This window comes from Trichoderma atroviride, chromosome 2 (assembly GCF_020647795.1).
Source record: "Trichoderma atroviride chromosome 2, complete sequence".
Taxonomy (NCBI): Eukaryota; Fungi; Ascomycota; class Sordariomycetes; order Hypocreales; family Hypocreaceae; genus Trichoderma; species Trichoderma atroviride.
In genome coordinates, this window is record NC_089401.1 from 4,468,464 (window position 1) to 4,483,695 (window position 15,232).

The 15,232-nt window shown below is 52.2% G+C and overlaps 4 protein-coding genes across 4 annotated transcripts; 2 read left to right on the top strand and 2 right to left on the bottom strand.

Annotated features, from left to right (window-relative positions):
• Positions 1-175: 175 nt before the first annotated feature.
• Positions 176-2,224, top strand: TrAtP1_004276 (uncharacterized protein; the record flags this gene model as incomplete). Its single annotated transcript, XM_014083850.2, has 1 exon — positions 176-2,224. The coding sequence occupies one exon, from the start codon at positions 176-178 to the stop codon at positions 2,222-2,224; it is 2,049 nt and encodes a 682-aa protein (XP_013939325.2).
• Positions 2,225-2,477: 253 nt separating this feature from the next.
• Positions 2,478-3,614, bottom strand: TrAtP1_004277 (uncharacterized protein; the record flags this gene model as incomplete). Its single annotated transcript, XM_014083411.1, has 1 exon — positions 2,478-3,614. One exon carries the CDS (start codon positions 3,612-3,614, stop codon positions 2,478-2,480), a length of 1,137 nt encoding a protein of 378 aa, XP_013938886.1.
• A 1,500-nt stretch (positions 3,615-5,114) lies between these two features.
• On the bottom strand, positions 5,115-8,160 carry TrAtP1_004278 (uncharacterized protein; the record flags this gene model as incomplete). The annotated part of the gene is made up of 2 exons (XM_014083851.2): positions 5,115-5,271; positions 5,327-8,160. 2 exons carry the CDS (start codon positions 8,158-8,160, stop codon positions 5,115-5,117), a joined length of 2,991 nt encoding a protein of 996 aa, XP_013939326.2.
• Positions 8,161-12,507: 4,347 nt separating this feature from the next.
• TrAtP1_004279 (uncharacterized protein) lies at positions 12,508-14,644 on the top strand (the record flags this gene model as incomplete). The annotated part of the gene is made up of 5 exons (XM_066112239.1): positions 12,508-12,527; positions 12,628-12,652; positions 12,742-13,156; positions 13,208-14,538; positions 14,609-14,644. 5 exons carry the CDS (start codon positions 12,508-12,510, stop codon positions 14,642-14,644), a joined length of 1,827 nt encoding a protein of 608 aa, XP_065968322.1.
• Between the last annotated feature and the right edge of the window lie 588 nt (positions 14,645-15,232).

Below are 15,232 nucleotides of genomic sequence, written 5' to 3' on the forward strand. Positions count from 1 at the left end.
GCGGCCCTATGGCTAGCCGGCGTCGATCCCAAAATCCCAATCGACTTCCAACAGCCTGTACCGCGACCCCCCCTGGATTTCCGAGACGGACATATTCGAGCTGCAGCCGTCTCACGACGCATTGCTCGTCGGCATCGACTCGTTGCTTGCAAATCTGCAATCGCATCTTGCTCACATGTCTTCTGTTCTGCTGACGGGAACAAAGGGCGCTGGAAAGACGTCGGTGGCGAGATATCTCGCCATGCGACTTCGTGAAGAGACGCTGTTCTACACCATCTACTTTTCGTGTCGCAAACTGGTAACCGACGAGGCGAGAATATCCACCATCAAGGAAATGCTCAATCGGATATTTATGCTGGCTAGCTGGGGCGCAAGGCTAGGCGGCAAGGCGGTTGTCGTTCTTGATGACCTGGACAAGCTCAGTCCGGTGGAGACGGAACTCCAAGTGGGAAACGACAACGGACGAAGCCGTCAAGTCAGCGAAACAATCCGATCTGTAGTACGACAATATTGCACCAAAGATAGCGGTGTCGTGTTGCTGGCAACGGCCGAGGGCAAGGACACTCTCAACAGCGTTGTCGTCAGTGGTCACGTCGTGCGCGAGATTGTCGAACTAAAAGCTCCTGATAAAGATGGACGGCGAAAGATTATGGAGGCCATTGTTAAGCAAAACGCCGTAGCCCAGGACGATGCTGCGGCTCAGTCGAATGACGGCAGTCGGCCAACAACGGCCAATGGCACAGAGAATTCAGAAGAGGCCAGCGACTGGCTTCACGGGCACGATTCCGCCAACAGACGAGAAGAGGGCGCAGCGGACAAGACTGGTGGCTTCATACTAGACGGCAATCTGGATTTCCTCGATATTGCTGGTTTGACGGACGGCTATCTGCCAGGAGACTTGACAGTTTTCATATCCAGAGCAAGAAACGAAGCCATCATCCGATCCATCAGCGCGGCCCCTGATGATACCATTGGAGCGGTCCACCTCGGCCGTCAGGACTTTGACAAGGCTCTCAAGGGGTTTACTCCAGCTTCGCTACGCAACGTGTCTCTGCAAAGCTCAACCACGACTTTCAAGTCGATTGGAGGATTGATGGAGACGAGACAAGTTCTCCTCGAGACGCTCCAGTACCCTACGAAATACGCCCCCATCTTTTCTCAGTGCCCGCTACGACTTCGATCTGGCCTGCTTCTATATGGGTTTCCTGGCTGCGGCAAGACGCTCCTGGCCAGCGCCGTGGCGGGAGAGTGCGGCCTCAACTTCATCAGCGTCAAGGGACCCGAGATTCTGAACAAGTACATTGGTGCCTCTGAAAAGAGCGTGCGAGACCTCTTTGACCGAGCATCAGCTGCCAAGCCTTGTGTCTTGTTCTTTGACGAGTTTGATTCCATTGCACCCAAGCGTGGCCATGATTCCACCGGTGTAACGGATCGTGTGGTCAACCAGCTGCTCACACAGATGGACGGTGCCGAGGGCCTATCCGGAGTGTACGTCTTGGCGGCGACGTCGCGGCCTGACCTCATCGACCCGGCTTTACTGCGTCCCGGCCGTCTTGACAAGTCGTTGCTCTGCGGCATGCCGACGCTGGAAGACCGCGTGGACATAATCAAGGCCATGTTGCAAAAAGTCAGGCTGTCACCCGAGTTGACGGAATCGGACGAGGCATTGACGTCTATTGCGCAGCAGACGGAGGGATATTCCGGCGCTGATCTTCAAGCCCTGGTGTCCAACGCCCAGCTCGAAGCCATTCATGACGTGCTTGGAGACTTGAACAACAACCCAGCGTCAACAGGCCAGAAAGGAAAGGGCGGCAAGGGCGCTTCATCAGCCACAAGCTTTACGCAGTTCCGCTACGGAACCGATGAGGACGCCTCATCAGCCCCCCAGGCGGCCAAGAGCAGATCTGCCGCGCTGGTTGAAAACGCGGCCATCATGTCCAAGCTGGATCAGATCAAGCTCGCGCGACGAAAGGCCAAGGAGGCCCGCAAAGGCCCCGGCGCCAACAACGACGAGGCACAGGACAAGGAGTCGGCCGACCAGAGAGAGGTTGTCGTCGGACGGGCTCACCTCATCAAGGCGCTGGACAGCACGCGGGCGAGTATCGGCACGCAGGAGAAGGCACGGCTGCAGAAGATTTACCACGAGTTTGTGGTGGGCCGCAGTGGGCAGATGAAGGATGGGCAGGGGAGCATGGAGATTGGAGGCCGAAGCAGCCTGATGTGAATGGACCTTTAGAGTATAATATACAGGGAGGGGGTTACATGTATATAGATGGCATGTTATTTGAATTTCTTCTCGGTTTCCAAAAGCTGGCATTAGAAAGAATGATGACGGCATAGATGATAGTTTTATTGTAATCATCAGCATTGAAGGAGGGATAGCAATTTTTTTAATTTTTTTTTTTTTTTGAATAGCAATCAAGTCATTATTCGTTTCTCGTATATCCATCCCATCCACCCCCTGGATAGCCCATCGCTCACGGATCATAAACATGATTCATATCCGCATCCCTCGCAACCCACTCCTGCACCAGCCTCAGTATCCTCTCGTGCACAACCTCGGGCGCAGCGACAATCCCCCAATTCGCCGCCAGCGTCTTGCCCGCGCCAAAGTCAATCTCCTTGCCGTCCAGGTCGGTGATCTTGCCGCCGCGCTCCGTGTACACCAGCTGCGAGCCGGCGTGGTCCCAGACATACGACCGTGACGGGCCGCCCCTTTTGCCCACGGGGATGCGGATCATGACGTGGCTGCCCTCGCCCTCGCCAATCATCATGGCGGCGTAGCGCGCGTGCGACGAGTAAATGTCGATTCCCGGAAAGGGCGTCGCGCCGAGCTGCCGCGCAACCTGTTCCACCAGGTCGAGGCGGTTCGACGTGCTGGCGGTGCTGTCGACGAGGCGCAGGTCCTCGTACTTGGCCGGCACCGTGAAGCGGCCCAGCATCTCGCCCATGCCCAGGCTGTAGTCCAGGGGCAGGCGGCGGTACTCGGCGCCCTCGCCGCGGATGGCCGACAGCATGACGCCGTGGCCCAGGCGGTCCGTGGCAATCTCGGACACGACGCCGCCGTACTCGAGGCTGAGGTTCGGGTAGCACACGACGCCCAGCACCTCGCGCCCGTCCTCGACCAGCGCCAGCGCCACGGCGTACTGCTGGCCGCGGAGGAAGGCCGCCGTGCCGTCCAGCGGATCCATGACCCAGAAGCGCCCCGTCGCCGCCGTGGCCCCCGCGCCCGCCGCGTCCAGCAGCGCCAGCATCTCGTCCTCGGACTCGAGCGCCGGCAGCGTCGCCTCCACGCCGTGCGCCGCCGCGCTGCGCCACTCGACGTCGCGGAAGTCCCGGGCCACGGCGCCGGCCAGCTTGAAGACGGTCGTGCGCAGCCGCGGGTTGCTGCGCAGCACCGCCGCGTCCTCCTCGCCCACGAAGCCGTCGTGCGGGAAGAAGCCGCGCAGGGCCGCCATGAGCAGCGCCTGCGCGCCAAAGTCGGCCAGCGTCACGGGCGAGGCGTCGTCCTTTGCGATGCCGGCCACGCGCGTCATGAAGCGCTTGGTGAGCACGGCGGCGCGGAGCACGGCCAGCTCGGCGATGTATCTGGTGAAGGGGAGGGAGTGGTCCATGGTGGGGATGATGTATATGGCGTGTGTTGTATAGGTATATACTCTGGTATATACGTAGAGACGGCTATATCGAGATGGCTTCTATACCGAGGTAAAATCGAACGAGTCGTGATACGTAACGCAACGCACAGCAGAAGCAGAAGCAGAGCCAAATCAAGTCAAAGGACAGGCCTGGACGGATCGAAACGAAGATGCAATAAAATCAAACACTTCGCTCTACGCAGAATGAGTGATTTAAATTTTGTAAAATACAACGTTCAGAATATATTCAGCCCCCTTGCCCAGAAGAGGAGAGGAAGAAGAAGAGGCAAAAAGAAGAAGAAGAGAGAGAAAAGGAAGAAGCAAAACGTAAGAATGTAAGAAAAAACGAGATAAGAAAAGGGCAACGGGATCGACAAATGCCACTTTTAGGCACAGAGTGGTATTAAAGTAGTGTAGTGTCACCACACCACCACTATCGTGGCTCACTCCATCCACTTATACGGAGCCACACCGAGATGGACCTCATAAATGCACGCCTCAGCGCCATTCATCAGCTAATTAATTTTTAATTTACTCCTGCATTCGTGCCTAATCACCTGCATGCAGCAAAAGATCAAGGTACGTCACATTGAAATGGAGCTCGGAAACCAAAAAGAACTTATTCACAGATACTTTATTCATCCATCTCTCTCTGCCTCGAGGCCCTTTTTGGCTGTGTGCCTTGGCTAGAGGTCCCAACTAAATGCCCTTATCCATCAAACTTGTTCCAACATACCACCCTCTAATTACCACCTGTAGCAAACAAGATAGAAAAAGAGGATCAAAAAAACAAAATAGGGGGCAGATTCCCCTTGGTAAAAAAAAGGGGGGCGCTGAGAAAATAGAAGAAAAGAAGAGAAAAAGAAGACATATAGCCGCTCATATTACACTCGTTAAGACCCCAGAATCTCCGCCTTCTCCCTATCCCTGTTGTCCGGAAATGTTTGGTACAGCATGTACTTGCATCTGACGAATGAGCAAAGCCCATCATCGTCGATAGTAATAAATAAAAACACAATTCAATCGAATATTGTAAGAAGAAAAAAAAAAGAACAAGGAAATAGAGAGGAGAAAAGAAGAAAGAACAAGATATATCCACTCATCACACACCAAATCAAACAATTCGGCCTTGTGAATATCAGCTCAGCGAGCAGCGGGCCCGAGACAGACATCGAGGTCTTCGGAGAGCCGGCCGGCCGGTAAAACAAAACTCCTCAACGCGTGTCGTCTTGCTTTCTCTTGTTTTTCCATGCAAATCCGGGTATGTTGTTGGAGCAAAAGTCTTCATGACTAAAACCATAATATGCCACCTATTATTACCAAACGCCAGACGATGCAAATAAATGTCAAGCTCTTTTTTTATAAACTTGTCGCACACAAATCTAGAGACCAACCGCAAGATTTTTTTTTTTTTCATGTTTAGTTTTTTCGTTCTTTTTCGCCTTCTTCATCTTTGGTGGCAGTCGCTGCGTCTACCAATCAATGGGCAGCCTTTGTGCCATTAACGTTCGCAGCACTGGGTTTGGATCCCTCCGCCTGGCTGCGAGAGTGAAGCGTACGGTACATGGTGCTCAATCGGTCACCCGTGACCCTCTTGCTGGTATCGTCGACTGGCCAGAGAGCTGCCAAGAAGTCCCTGTCGCAGATTGTTAGATAGCCATTATGCTTAGTCTGTGTCTCTTGTTACTTACCAAAAGTTGTTCTTGAGGCGATCATCTGCCGCCGTTGCTGGCAGCTTATCATCAAGGAATGATCCTATTGCTACCAGTTCGACTTTGAATATGTTCGCGCGCTCCTTACTCGACTTGACATTGTCCTTTGTTGTTGAGAGAATTCTCTCAAAATTCTGTCTCACTGGCTTCAGGAGGAACCAAATCATCGCATCGTTATCCATGGCCCGCTGGTCTTTGTCATCGCCAATGCGCCGCAGCTCGTCCAGCCTTCGGAGTGCCTTTTCTCTACGCTCATCCACGGGCCGTGCCGTATGGTCACGGTCTCGGTCAGAGCGGTTGTGGTCACGTTCCCGGTCGTTATGGTGGTCTCGGTCACGTTCACGTTCACGATCACGGTCACGGTGATGGTCACGATCACGTTCCCTGTCCCGTTCACGGCGGTCATCGCGACGATCATCCCGGCGGTCATCCCGACGGTAGTCATCGCGCCGGTCATCCCGGCGATAATCATCACGACGATAGTCATCGCGTCGGTATCTATCATGACGGCGATCATCATCATCACGGGATCGTCGCTTCTCGATTCTATCGCGATGCTCGTCTCCAAGCTTACTTGGCCGACGTGGGTCATCAGAGCGGCGCTGCTTGGGACTGCGGCTGTCTTCGTGAGATGGGTACTTGCGTTTAAAGTCAGGTCTAGCCAGGGCGCCATCCTCTCCGGAATTGCGAGGTCGCTGTTCAGATGAGCCGTGATGATCCCTCTCGCGTTGCCGTTTGATGCCCGTGGTAGCAGCAGAAGAATTGCTGCTGCGATGGCCGTTAACCGACAGCAGCTTCTTATTGTTGCGGTGGTGATTCTCCACAGCCTTCTGTGCCAATCGATCATTCGAGTGTTTTGACTGCAACACAGAAAGGAGGTATTCTGATCGGCGTACCAGATGCACCGCGCCGGGGGCCTTGAGCTTGTCGTTGCCTTTGGACCTTTCCTCTTTTTTGCCTACTCGGTGCTCTTCCAAGAAAAGCTTCTCCTGCATTTCCAAGTCGGAATCATCGCGGATTTGGGCCCATGCGCCGAATCCGTGCTTGTCAATGCCAACAAGAAGCATGGCATCCTCTTTCGCTCCCCAGGGGCAGCTGTAGTTGGCGGCTTTGGTAGCGTCGGGCACTCTAAACATTTTCCAATCTGTATGGCCGCGAATCACTTGCCGAAGAAGCTGCAGCTGCTTGGGCCGCTCAATTGCCGTCTCGGCATTGACCTTCTTCAGCTCGCCAAAGTCAATCAAAACTGCCTTCTTGTCCTTCTTGGTCAACATCTTGCCAATCTTCTTCTCTTCCTCAAGAAGTTTGGCGCTGTTGTCATCTACAGCCTGCTGAGCAGCCTTGATGAAATCGTCGAGAACCGACTTGACAAAGTCGGGATCTCTCTCTTCAAGCTTGGCTTCTTGGATGATGTCGATACTGCGATGCTCCATAGAACCGAATCGGAAGTAGGCTTTGATCAGATTTCGCTGCTCTTTGTCATTCAGCGGGCGCTTGGGGTCTCTCAACAAGGCGCGCTGTTCTTCCTCTTCTTGCTGTTGCTCTCTCTGGCGTTTCTTGAGACGGTCGGCACGGTCCGTTTCTTTGTTGCGACTCTTTATCGTCGCCCTTCGAGGCGCGCTCTCGGCTGCAATCTTGGCAAGGTAATCCTCATGCTGCTTCTTTTCCTCATCCGCCTTGATCTCGGCGAGTTTATCTGCCGGGATGATCTGGTCCCAGTCGAGGTTGATGTCATCTACTTTGACATCGGTGATCTGCATAAAGTTGTCCCAGTCAATGCCACCGCTGCTGAGGTTAATCTTGTCATCAACCTTGGTCTTGGTGATTTCAGCATTTTCCAGAATAGAGTCAATATCGAGCTGCTCCAGTCGCTCTTGGTTACCACTCTGTTCAAACATTTTGGACGATCGCATCTTCAGGACCATCTGGATATCCTCAGATGTGGAAGGGCCATCAATCTTGAGACCCTTCTTGTTGAGCTCTTCCTTGAACTTGGCTTTGCCATCATCGGTAACGCCAGCTTGAATGGTCAGATACTCTAGGAGAAGCTTGTTGCGCGCACGCTCCAAGACTTCTTCCTCGACTGTCTCTTTGGACACGAGACGGTAGATATTGACTGGTCGCTTCTGTCCAATACGATGGGCTCGAGCCATGGCTTGCAAATCGGCTTGAGGGTTCCAATCCGAGTCGAAAATGACGACAGTATCTGCAGTCATCAAATTGATGCCGAGACCGCCAGCGCGAGTGGAAAGTAAGAAGCAGAAATCTTCGCTGTCCTCGGCATTGAAGTGGTTGATGGCCATGCGTCGCGGGCCTGCTGCAATGGTACCATCCAGTCGTTGGAACTTGTAGCCTCTAAGAGACAGGTAATCGCCTAGAATATCCAGCATCTTGACCATCTGGCTAAAGATCAAAACTCTGTGGCCGTCCTTTTTCAACTTGGACAAAAGTTGATCAAGCAACATCATTTTGCCACTGCTGGCAATCAATCCTTTGATCTGGTCCTCGCGGCGCACGCTGCCAGCCAAGACTCTCTCCTCAGCTCCGGGAAACATGTACGGATGGTTGCTGACCTTCTTCAGCTCCATCATGATGTTCAAGAGAGAGTTCTTGTGACCACTGGTGGCATCGCATAAGGCAGAGTAGTTTCTCGTGAGAATGTTCTTATAATAATCCAGCTGTACATCGGATAGCTCAACCCGGATAATCTTCTCCGTCTTGGGCGGCAGGTCAGATTCAACTGTTTCCTTTGTACGTCGCAGGATATAGGGGGGCAATGGAGCGATGCAGCTCTTGTAGTTTCTCTTGAGCATCAACCGCGGAAAGCGAATCCAAGTCCTCGTCGATGCTGACTTTGCCGGGATTCAAAAAGTCAAGAAGAGCAGAAAGCTCGGCCAGGTTGTTTTGGATGGGCGTTCCAGTAATGAGAACTTTGCAAGGAACGCCGAAGCCGACTAGGCGCTGATATAGTTGAGACTCGCTATTCTTGAGACGGTGCGCCTCATCCACGGCCAGAACTTGCCACTTGATGGATTGGAGGAATTGCCAGTCTTGCAGAATAAATTCGTAAGAAGTAACCAAGACGTTAAACTTTGGCTTCTTCGGATTGCCACCCACGAGGAGCTCGTTCTCCCGGATGATATTTCGCGCATCCTCCGGTCCAAGATAAACCACGTAGTTGACGTCTGGCGACCAGTTGTTAAATGTATCGCACCAAGCAGGGATAACACTAAGCGGAGCAACGACGAGAGACGGCCCTTCTTGGCGTCTAGCATTGCGCAGCCAGCTGAGGAACGAGACTGTCTGGACCGTCTTACCCAGACCCATTTCATCAGCGAGAATAACGTTGTTGCTGCGAGTCCAGTTCAGGCACAAAAAGTTGAGTCCCTTGAGCTGAAACTCACGAAGCTCGCCGCCGACAATAAACTCGGGCTGTTTCTCCAGCTTGGTCATCTTGGATCGGGTGTCTGGGTTGGTCTCTTTTCGGTCAGACAGCCAGGATCTTGAGGATCGGTCAAGGAACTGGTCAATCTTGTCCTGGAACAAAGGACTGATTTCTGATACAGACTCCCAAGTGCACTCTTCGTAGGTGAGCCCCTTCCATTTGATATAATATTCGTCGCCCTCTTCTCCGTCTCGAACGGCAACGACACGCTCAACCTTTGTGTAATCTTCAAGTGCTTCCTCGTCTCGCTCGCGGTCAAGGAAGAACTGCTCTTTTGTCTCTGGCGGAACGTCATCTCCAAATCGGATGTCAAGCTCTTGATCAACAAATTTTCTAAAGTAGTTTTCAACCTTGCGAAAACCGCGGGTGTTGCGGAGAGCATCCAGAGACTCCCATGTGTCATGCAGGTGTGACTTTCCCTGCCACTTGATGAAGTATTCAAAGTCGCTGCGAGTCGAATCGTAGGCCAGCTCGTGTCCATCTCGGAGCCTGTGCTTGACCACTTTTTCAACGTAAGGCGAGTCATCGACGTAGTCGGCAACGTAGTAGGACGCAGCAAGCTCCGCGTCTTCTTCGTCTTCCTCCTCAAAATCGCTCTCTTCGTATGCGCCCTGTTGCACTTGCTGCGCCGCGCGTCGGCTTGACCATCGCTTCTCGGCAAGAGCCAAGGCGGGCTGCATCTCTCGCTGTAATCTAGCTTTCTTCAACTGACTCTTTGCGCGTGCTCCGCCATATGTATCGGAATCCGAGTCGGAATCGTTTGTGGAAGGTGGCAGTACGGGCGTCCCTCTTTTTGAGGCTGCGATCCGTACAGTCAGTTGACAGCTCTGGAAAGCATGCAGGGGGCTTAGATGGGCGTAAAGGCTTACATGTGAGGGAGCTTCCTACTCGACGACGCTTATTCTGCCGGCGACTTGTTGGCGCAACATCAGATTCTGATTCCGATTCGACCTAGACAAGTCAATATGTAATGCGACAAGATAATAGAGTAAGAGCATGTGACATACAATTTTACGCTGCTCTCGAGGTCGGGCCTATCGCAACAAGGTCAGTCGCCGCCAAATGAATGAATAGCATAGAACAGATGAGCGAAATGGGGTCATACACTTCTCCGTAGGCCATAAAGCTCTGGATTTGCCTTGATGTATTCGTCTTCAACAGGGGCTTTGCGCTTGGGTGCTCGAGCCGAGTCTGACGAGCTAGCTCGACCGGCTGTGGCGTCGTCCTCTTCATCTTCGTGATCGTCTTCGTCGTCATTGCCATGCTGGGAAGGCGAGGTGGCCTGCATATCAAAGTCGCCATCTTCCGACGCGTCAGCTACGCTTGACTCTTCGCTTTCTGACATGTGGCGGTCGACGACTGCGTGGTTCATAGCCTCATCGTTTGAGGCTTCGGGCTCGGAGGGAGAGGGCTGTTCGAGAGGACTGTTGGGGGCATCCAGGCCATCGGAGACGTCGCTTTCGTTTCCTTGTTGGTCGGCGCCGGCTGAGAAAGTCATGGAGTCGTCCGGCGACAAGTTCCCATCAGAGGGGTCCCCTTCGCTGGGAGAGGACATGATGATGATATCCGCGAAGCTGGACTTCTAAAGAACCGACAGCAGTTAGCACTAAAAATCCTTGATTACGCGTCTTCTTGAGTGAGCAGGCGGTGAGAGAACGGTCTGGCGACACTCAATCACCAGCTATAGATCCAATATCGGCTTGGAATCATGAAGCAAGGCGGTTTTATAGCATCCCACGTGTGTAAGTGCTCGCAAGGCTGAAGGGTATTGGCACAAGCAATTGCATGCTTGACCACCGCCCGGGGGGCTCTCTGGGGGCTCTGGATGCATCGGCATCGTCGGCAGCATCCGATTCCATCGAAATAAATCACATCTGCCTCCAATCCCGGCTCTAGAGAGTCGGTATATCGACGCGTTCGGGTCGTCTCATGGCTGGATCGGCGGGCAGACGCAAGGCAACAGGGTTGCAGGCAGTAACAGCGAGTGCAAAGGAGACGACAGCGACTCACCAGTCATCAATGAAAGATCCGCAGCACCAGAAAGAATGTCGACAGCCCCCAGGCTCGTTCGGAAGAGTCTGGCGATGTTCCGGTGGCGGATGGGCGACGAGGGTTGAGGTGTGAAGGCAACGGCCGGAGGTCACAAAAATGCGCTGGTGGAGAGAGGCAGGAAAGAATTGGAGGCAACGGGGCGGAGGGCCGAAGGCTCGGCCGGCGTGTTTGTACCCAAGTCTTACCCTGTTGGGGTGGGATGGCGCTCTGCTGACCGCTGAAGAGGCCGCTGCGGTCACGTGGTTCGCCTAAACGCTGTTCTGGTGCAAGTGAAGGTGAAGTGAAGGTGAAGTTCTGTTGCCTGAGATTGTTGCTTGAGAATGAAAAACGAGTGGACGAGAAGAGAACAATACAAGATAACAGTGAGTAGAATATTATGCTTTTGTGGAATAAATTGCCATCCACTACTTACGTTGCCTGGGTGTTCATCCTCAGTAGAACTATCGCGAGAGAATTTAACTTCAAACTGGAGTTATTGTCTCCTCTCTGAAGCTTTTTTTATGTGGAGTTGCGACATATTTGGGTGTTAAAACACGAGAAATGTTATCTGTTCAGCAGCCCAGTTCTATTGTCCAGCACTCAAGTTCTATTGTCCAGTACTGCAGTTATAGCATGGGCTATTGCTGCTGCTACTGCTATGGCAGTTGTATATTTTGATATGTGTACTATCTGCCATATCGAGCTACAGCTGGGGTGTTCGGCAATGAAACTGGTATTCTAGATAATAATTACCAAGAGGTAAAATAATGCAATTTGCGTGTCTGCAACACTGCTATACATCTTGACTTCGATCATAGGTGTCACTCGTTAAGTTTGTGGTTGTTGGAATCCCCATTCTCAAAGCCTATAAAATTAGCAACAGAATTGCAAGGTACAATCTACGATTCGACTTATAGAGTTGAGGCGAAAATGCGCTATTAAAGTGACTTCCATATATTCTATACAGGTAGCACTCCAGCTCAACCCCAGTTTGAAAGAAGGCATCAGCCGCATACAGTAAAGGTGGCTATGGTTTCCAGGTTCGTTGTGGTTACCTGGTAGCATTATCACACACTCTAAAAAAAAGGACTCTCGAGGAACCTGATACAATCAGAGATATAAACACACCTTCTTGATGACCACATGCACCCTTTCTCAGATCTTGAGGTCCTCATACCGTGAAGCTCTCAAGAGAAGTCTTCTTATTCCATGTCCCTACTATCCGTACCAGTTAGCTTATTCAAGAATGTAGTATTCTTCCCTCTCTAGTGCCCACTATAATATCAATTGATGTCAGCTAAAAATGCTACCCAACTATGCCAAGTTAGCGGCGCCAGCACAGCGAGGTCCCTCTGCCAGCTAAATTTGCAACGTCAGTACATGCTCCTAGCTCAGCGGCTTAACAGCCCTCTAGCTGCTCCAGTTGCCCTGCCCCGCCATTCTGGCGATTCACAGGGCGAGAAAAATTGATGACCACGCCTGGTCTGTCCTTTTCGCCGTGAAGAGCTAAAACTTGCCCACCCGTCCAATTCTAATTTTTCTTTTTGCTTTGCACCCCTCGCGATCCAGCTCATCAGCATCGCCTCGCTGCAGATCCTGTCCAGCAGCCGCAACCAGGTCGCCGCGTCGAATCTTACGCCATCGCTATCCTAGACGGACCGGTTGATCGCCAGCAGTCGTCGCCATGTCGGACAAGCTCACTCGGTACGTGTCGACGAGATGATGTAGACGGGCTGAACTATACAAGCTCGCGCATGATGCGTGGATATACCTGGTGGAATTCCTGCTAACATGCTGAATACAGTATCGCCATTGTCAACACTGACAAAGTTCGTCACCTCTCGCTATTGAATTTCTGCCACCCCGCCAATCACCCCGCCATCGATCGATTTTGCTGACCGCAGGCCCCTCCAAACAGTGTCGTCCTCGCAAGTGTCGCCAGGAGTGCAAAAAGTCCTGCCCTGTGGTTCGCAGTGGAAAGCTTTGCATTGAGGTCTCTCCCGAATCTCGCCTCGCCTTCATCTCCGAGTCGCTGTGTATTGGTTGTGGTATCTGCCCCAAGAAGTGCCCCTTCGACGCCATCACCATCATCAACCTGCCCACCAACCTCGAGAGCCAGGTCACCCACCGTTATGGCCCCAACAGCTTCAAGCTCCACCGTCTGCCTATGCCCCGACCTGGCCAGGTTCTCGGTCTTGTCGGAACCAACGGTATTGGTAAAAGTACCGCGCTGAAGATTCTCAGCGGAAAGCTTAAGCCCAACTTGGGTCGCCACGACAACCCTCCTGACTGGGAGGATGTGATTAAGCACTTCCGAGGCTCTGAGCTGCAGAGTGAGTGATTATTGTTCAATTCAAGAGGATGCCATTTTGACATAAACATAGACTACTTCACCAAGCTCCTTGAGGACGATCTCAAGGCTGTCGTCAAGCCCCAGTATGTCGATCAAATCCCCAAGGCTGTTCGTGGCCCGGAGAAGAGCGTTCGTCATCTTCTCGGGAGCCGCGCCACCCTTGGAAACACTGAGGAAGTGACCAGGATTCTGGAGCTGAACCACATCATGGACCGAGACATCACTCTGCTGTCTGGTGGTGAACTTCAGCGTTTTGCCATTGGCACGGTTTGCGTCCAGAAGGCCGACGTCTACATGTTTGACGAGCCATCCTCTTATCTCGATGTCAAGCAGCGTCTGAGTGCGGCCAAGATGATTCGTTCACTCGTCCGCGACGATGACTATGTCATCGTCGTCGAGCACGATTTGTCTACTCTCGACTATCTCTCCGATTATGTCTGCGTTCTCTACGGAAAGCCGGCCATCTATGGTGTCGTCACTATGCCTTACTCCGTCCGTGAAGGTATCAATATCTTTTTGGATGGCCACATTCCTACTGAAAACTTGCGATTCCGTGAGGAGTCTCTTACTTTCCGTCTTGCCGAGGCTACCGATGACTTCGCCATCGACAGATCGCGTGCCTTTGCCTACCCCAAGATTGAGAAGACTCTTGGCAACTTCAGACTTCGTGTCGATGCCGGAGAATTCACCGACTCTGAGATTATCGTCATGATGGGAGAGAACGGAACTGGCAAGACCACCTTCTGCCGTCTTCTCGCTGGTGCCATCAAGCCAGACAGCAAGAGCTCTGTCCCAGACATGAGAATCAGCATGAAGCCCCAGACCATTACTCCCAAGTTTGAGGGCACTGTTCGCCAGCTGTTCTTCAAGAAGATCAAGCAGGCCTTCCTGTCTCCTCAGTTCCAGACTGACGTCGTCAAGCCCCTGAAGCTCGATGACTTTATTGACCAGGAAGTCAAGAACCTGTCTGGTGGTGAATTGCAGCGTGTTGCCATTATTCTTGCTCTTGGTATGCCTGCGGATATTTACCTCCTTGACGAGCCCTCTGCCTACCTCGACTCTGAGCAGCGTATCATTGCTTCCCGAGTCATTAAGCGTTTCATCATGCACTCCAAGAAGACGGCTTTCGTCGTTGAGCACGATTTCACCATGGCCACATATCTTGCCGATCGCGTCATTGTCTTTGACGGCCAGCCCGGTATTGATGCCCACGCTAACACGCCCGAGTCGCTCCTCACCGGCTGCAACACTTTCTTGAGGAACCTGGATGTCACATTCCGTCGTGACCCAACCAACTACCGTCCCCGTATCAACAAGTACGGCTCACAGCTGGACCAGGAACAGAAGTTGGGCGGCAACTACGTAAGTAACATGACTCTTTGTTTCGTTCTGGCCCTTGACTATCAGATACTAACACCCCCTTTTTTTCCAGTTCTTCTTGGAGGAGAAGCCCGAGGAAAGTGCTTGAAAAGGGCAACCATGATGAGAACTACAGACCCGACTACCATGATGCATCTCCAGACGTTTGTAGTATCCATGTTTCTACTTCGTTCGTAAATGGCGGAGGTGGGCGTGATCATGAATCTGGGCTACGAACAGACGGCGTCAGCGAGGATGACGACCCAGATGAATAACAATGGCGACGGCAGTCTACCCCCTGTTGTCTGGTCCTGCGGAAATGTAGTAAAATTGAAAGCAGTGTTTTTGTGGTAACATTTTACCACATCAATGCTGCTGACCCGGAGCGCATCCGCAGATAGAGGGACAATGGATCAAGCGTGGTGACTGCCGTCAGTTTCCTACCTCGCGGGAAACTTTTTTTTATTTAAACAGTTATATGCCGATAGTTACAGAATAAAAGAAATTGATTTGGATCGTTGATGAAATTGAACCCGTTGCACCACAAACTTAAAATTCCATTCGAGATACATCAGCCTATTCTTAAATGGAGACAAGGTGAAGGGGTTGTATTTAAAATTTGATATTCCATGAATTATAACAGCTATATGGATCAATAAGATGAAGCTATTTTTGTTACGATGTACAGATTTGACCA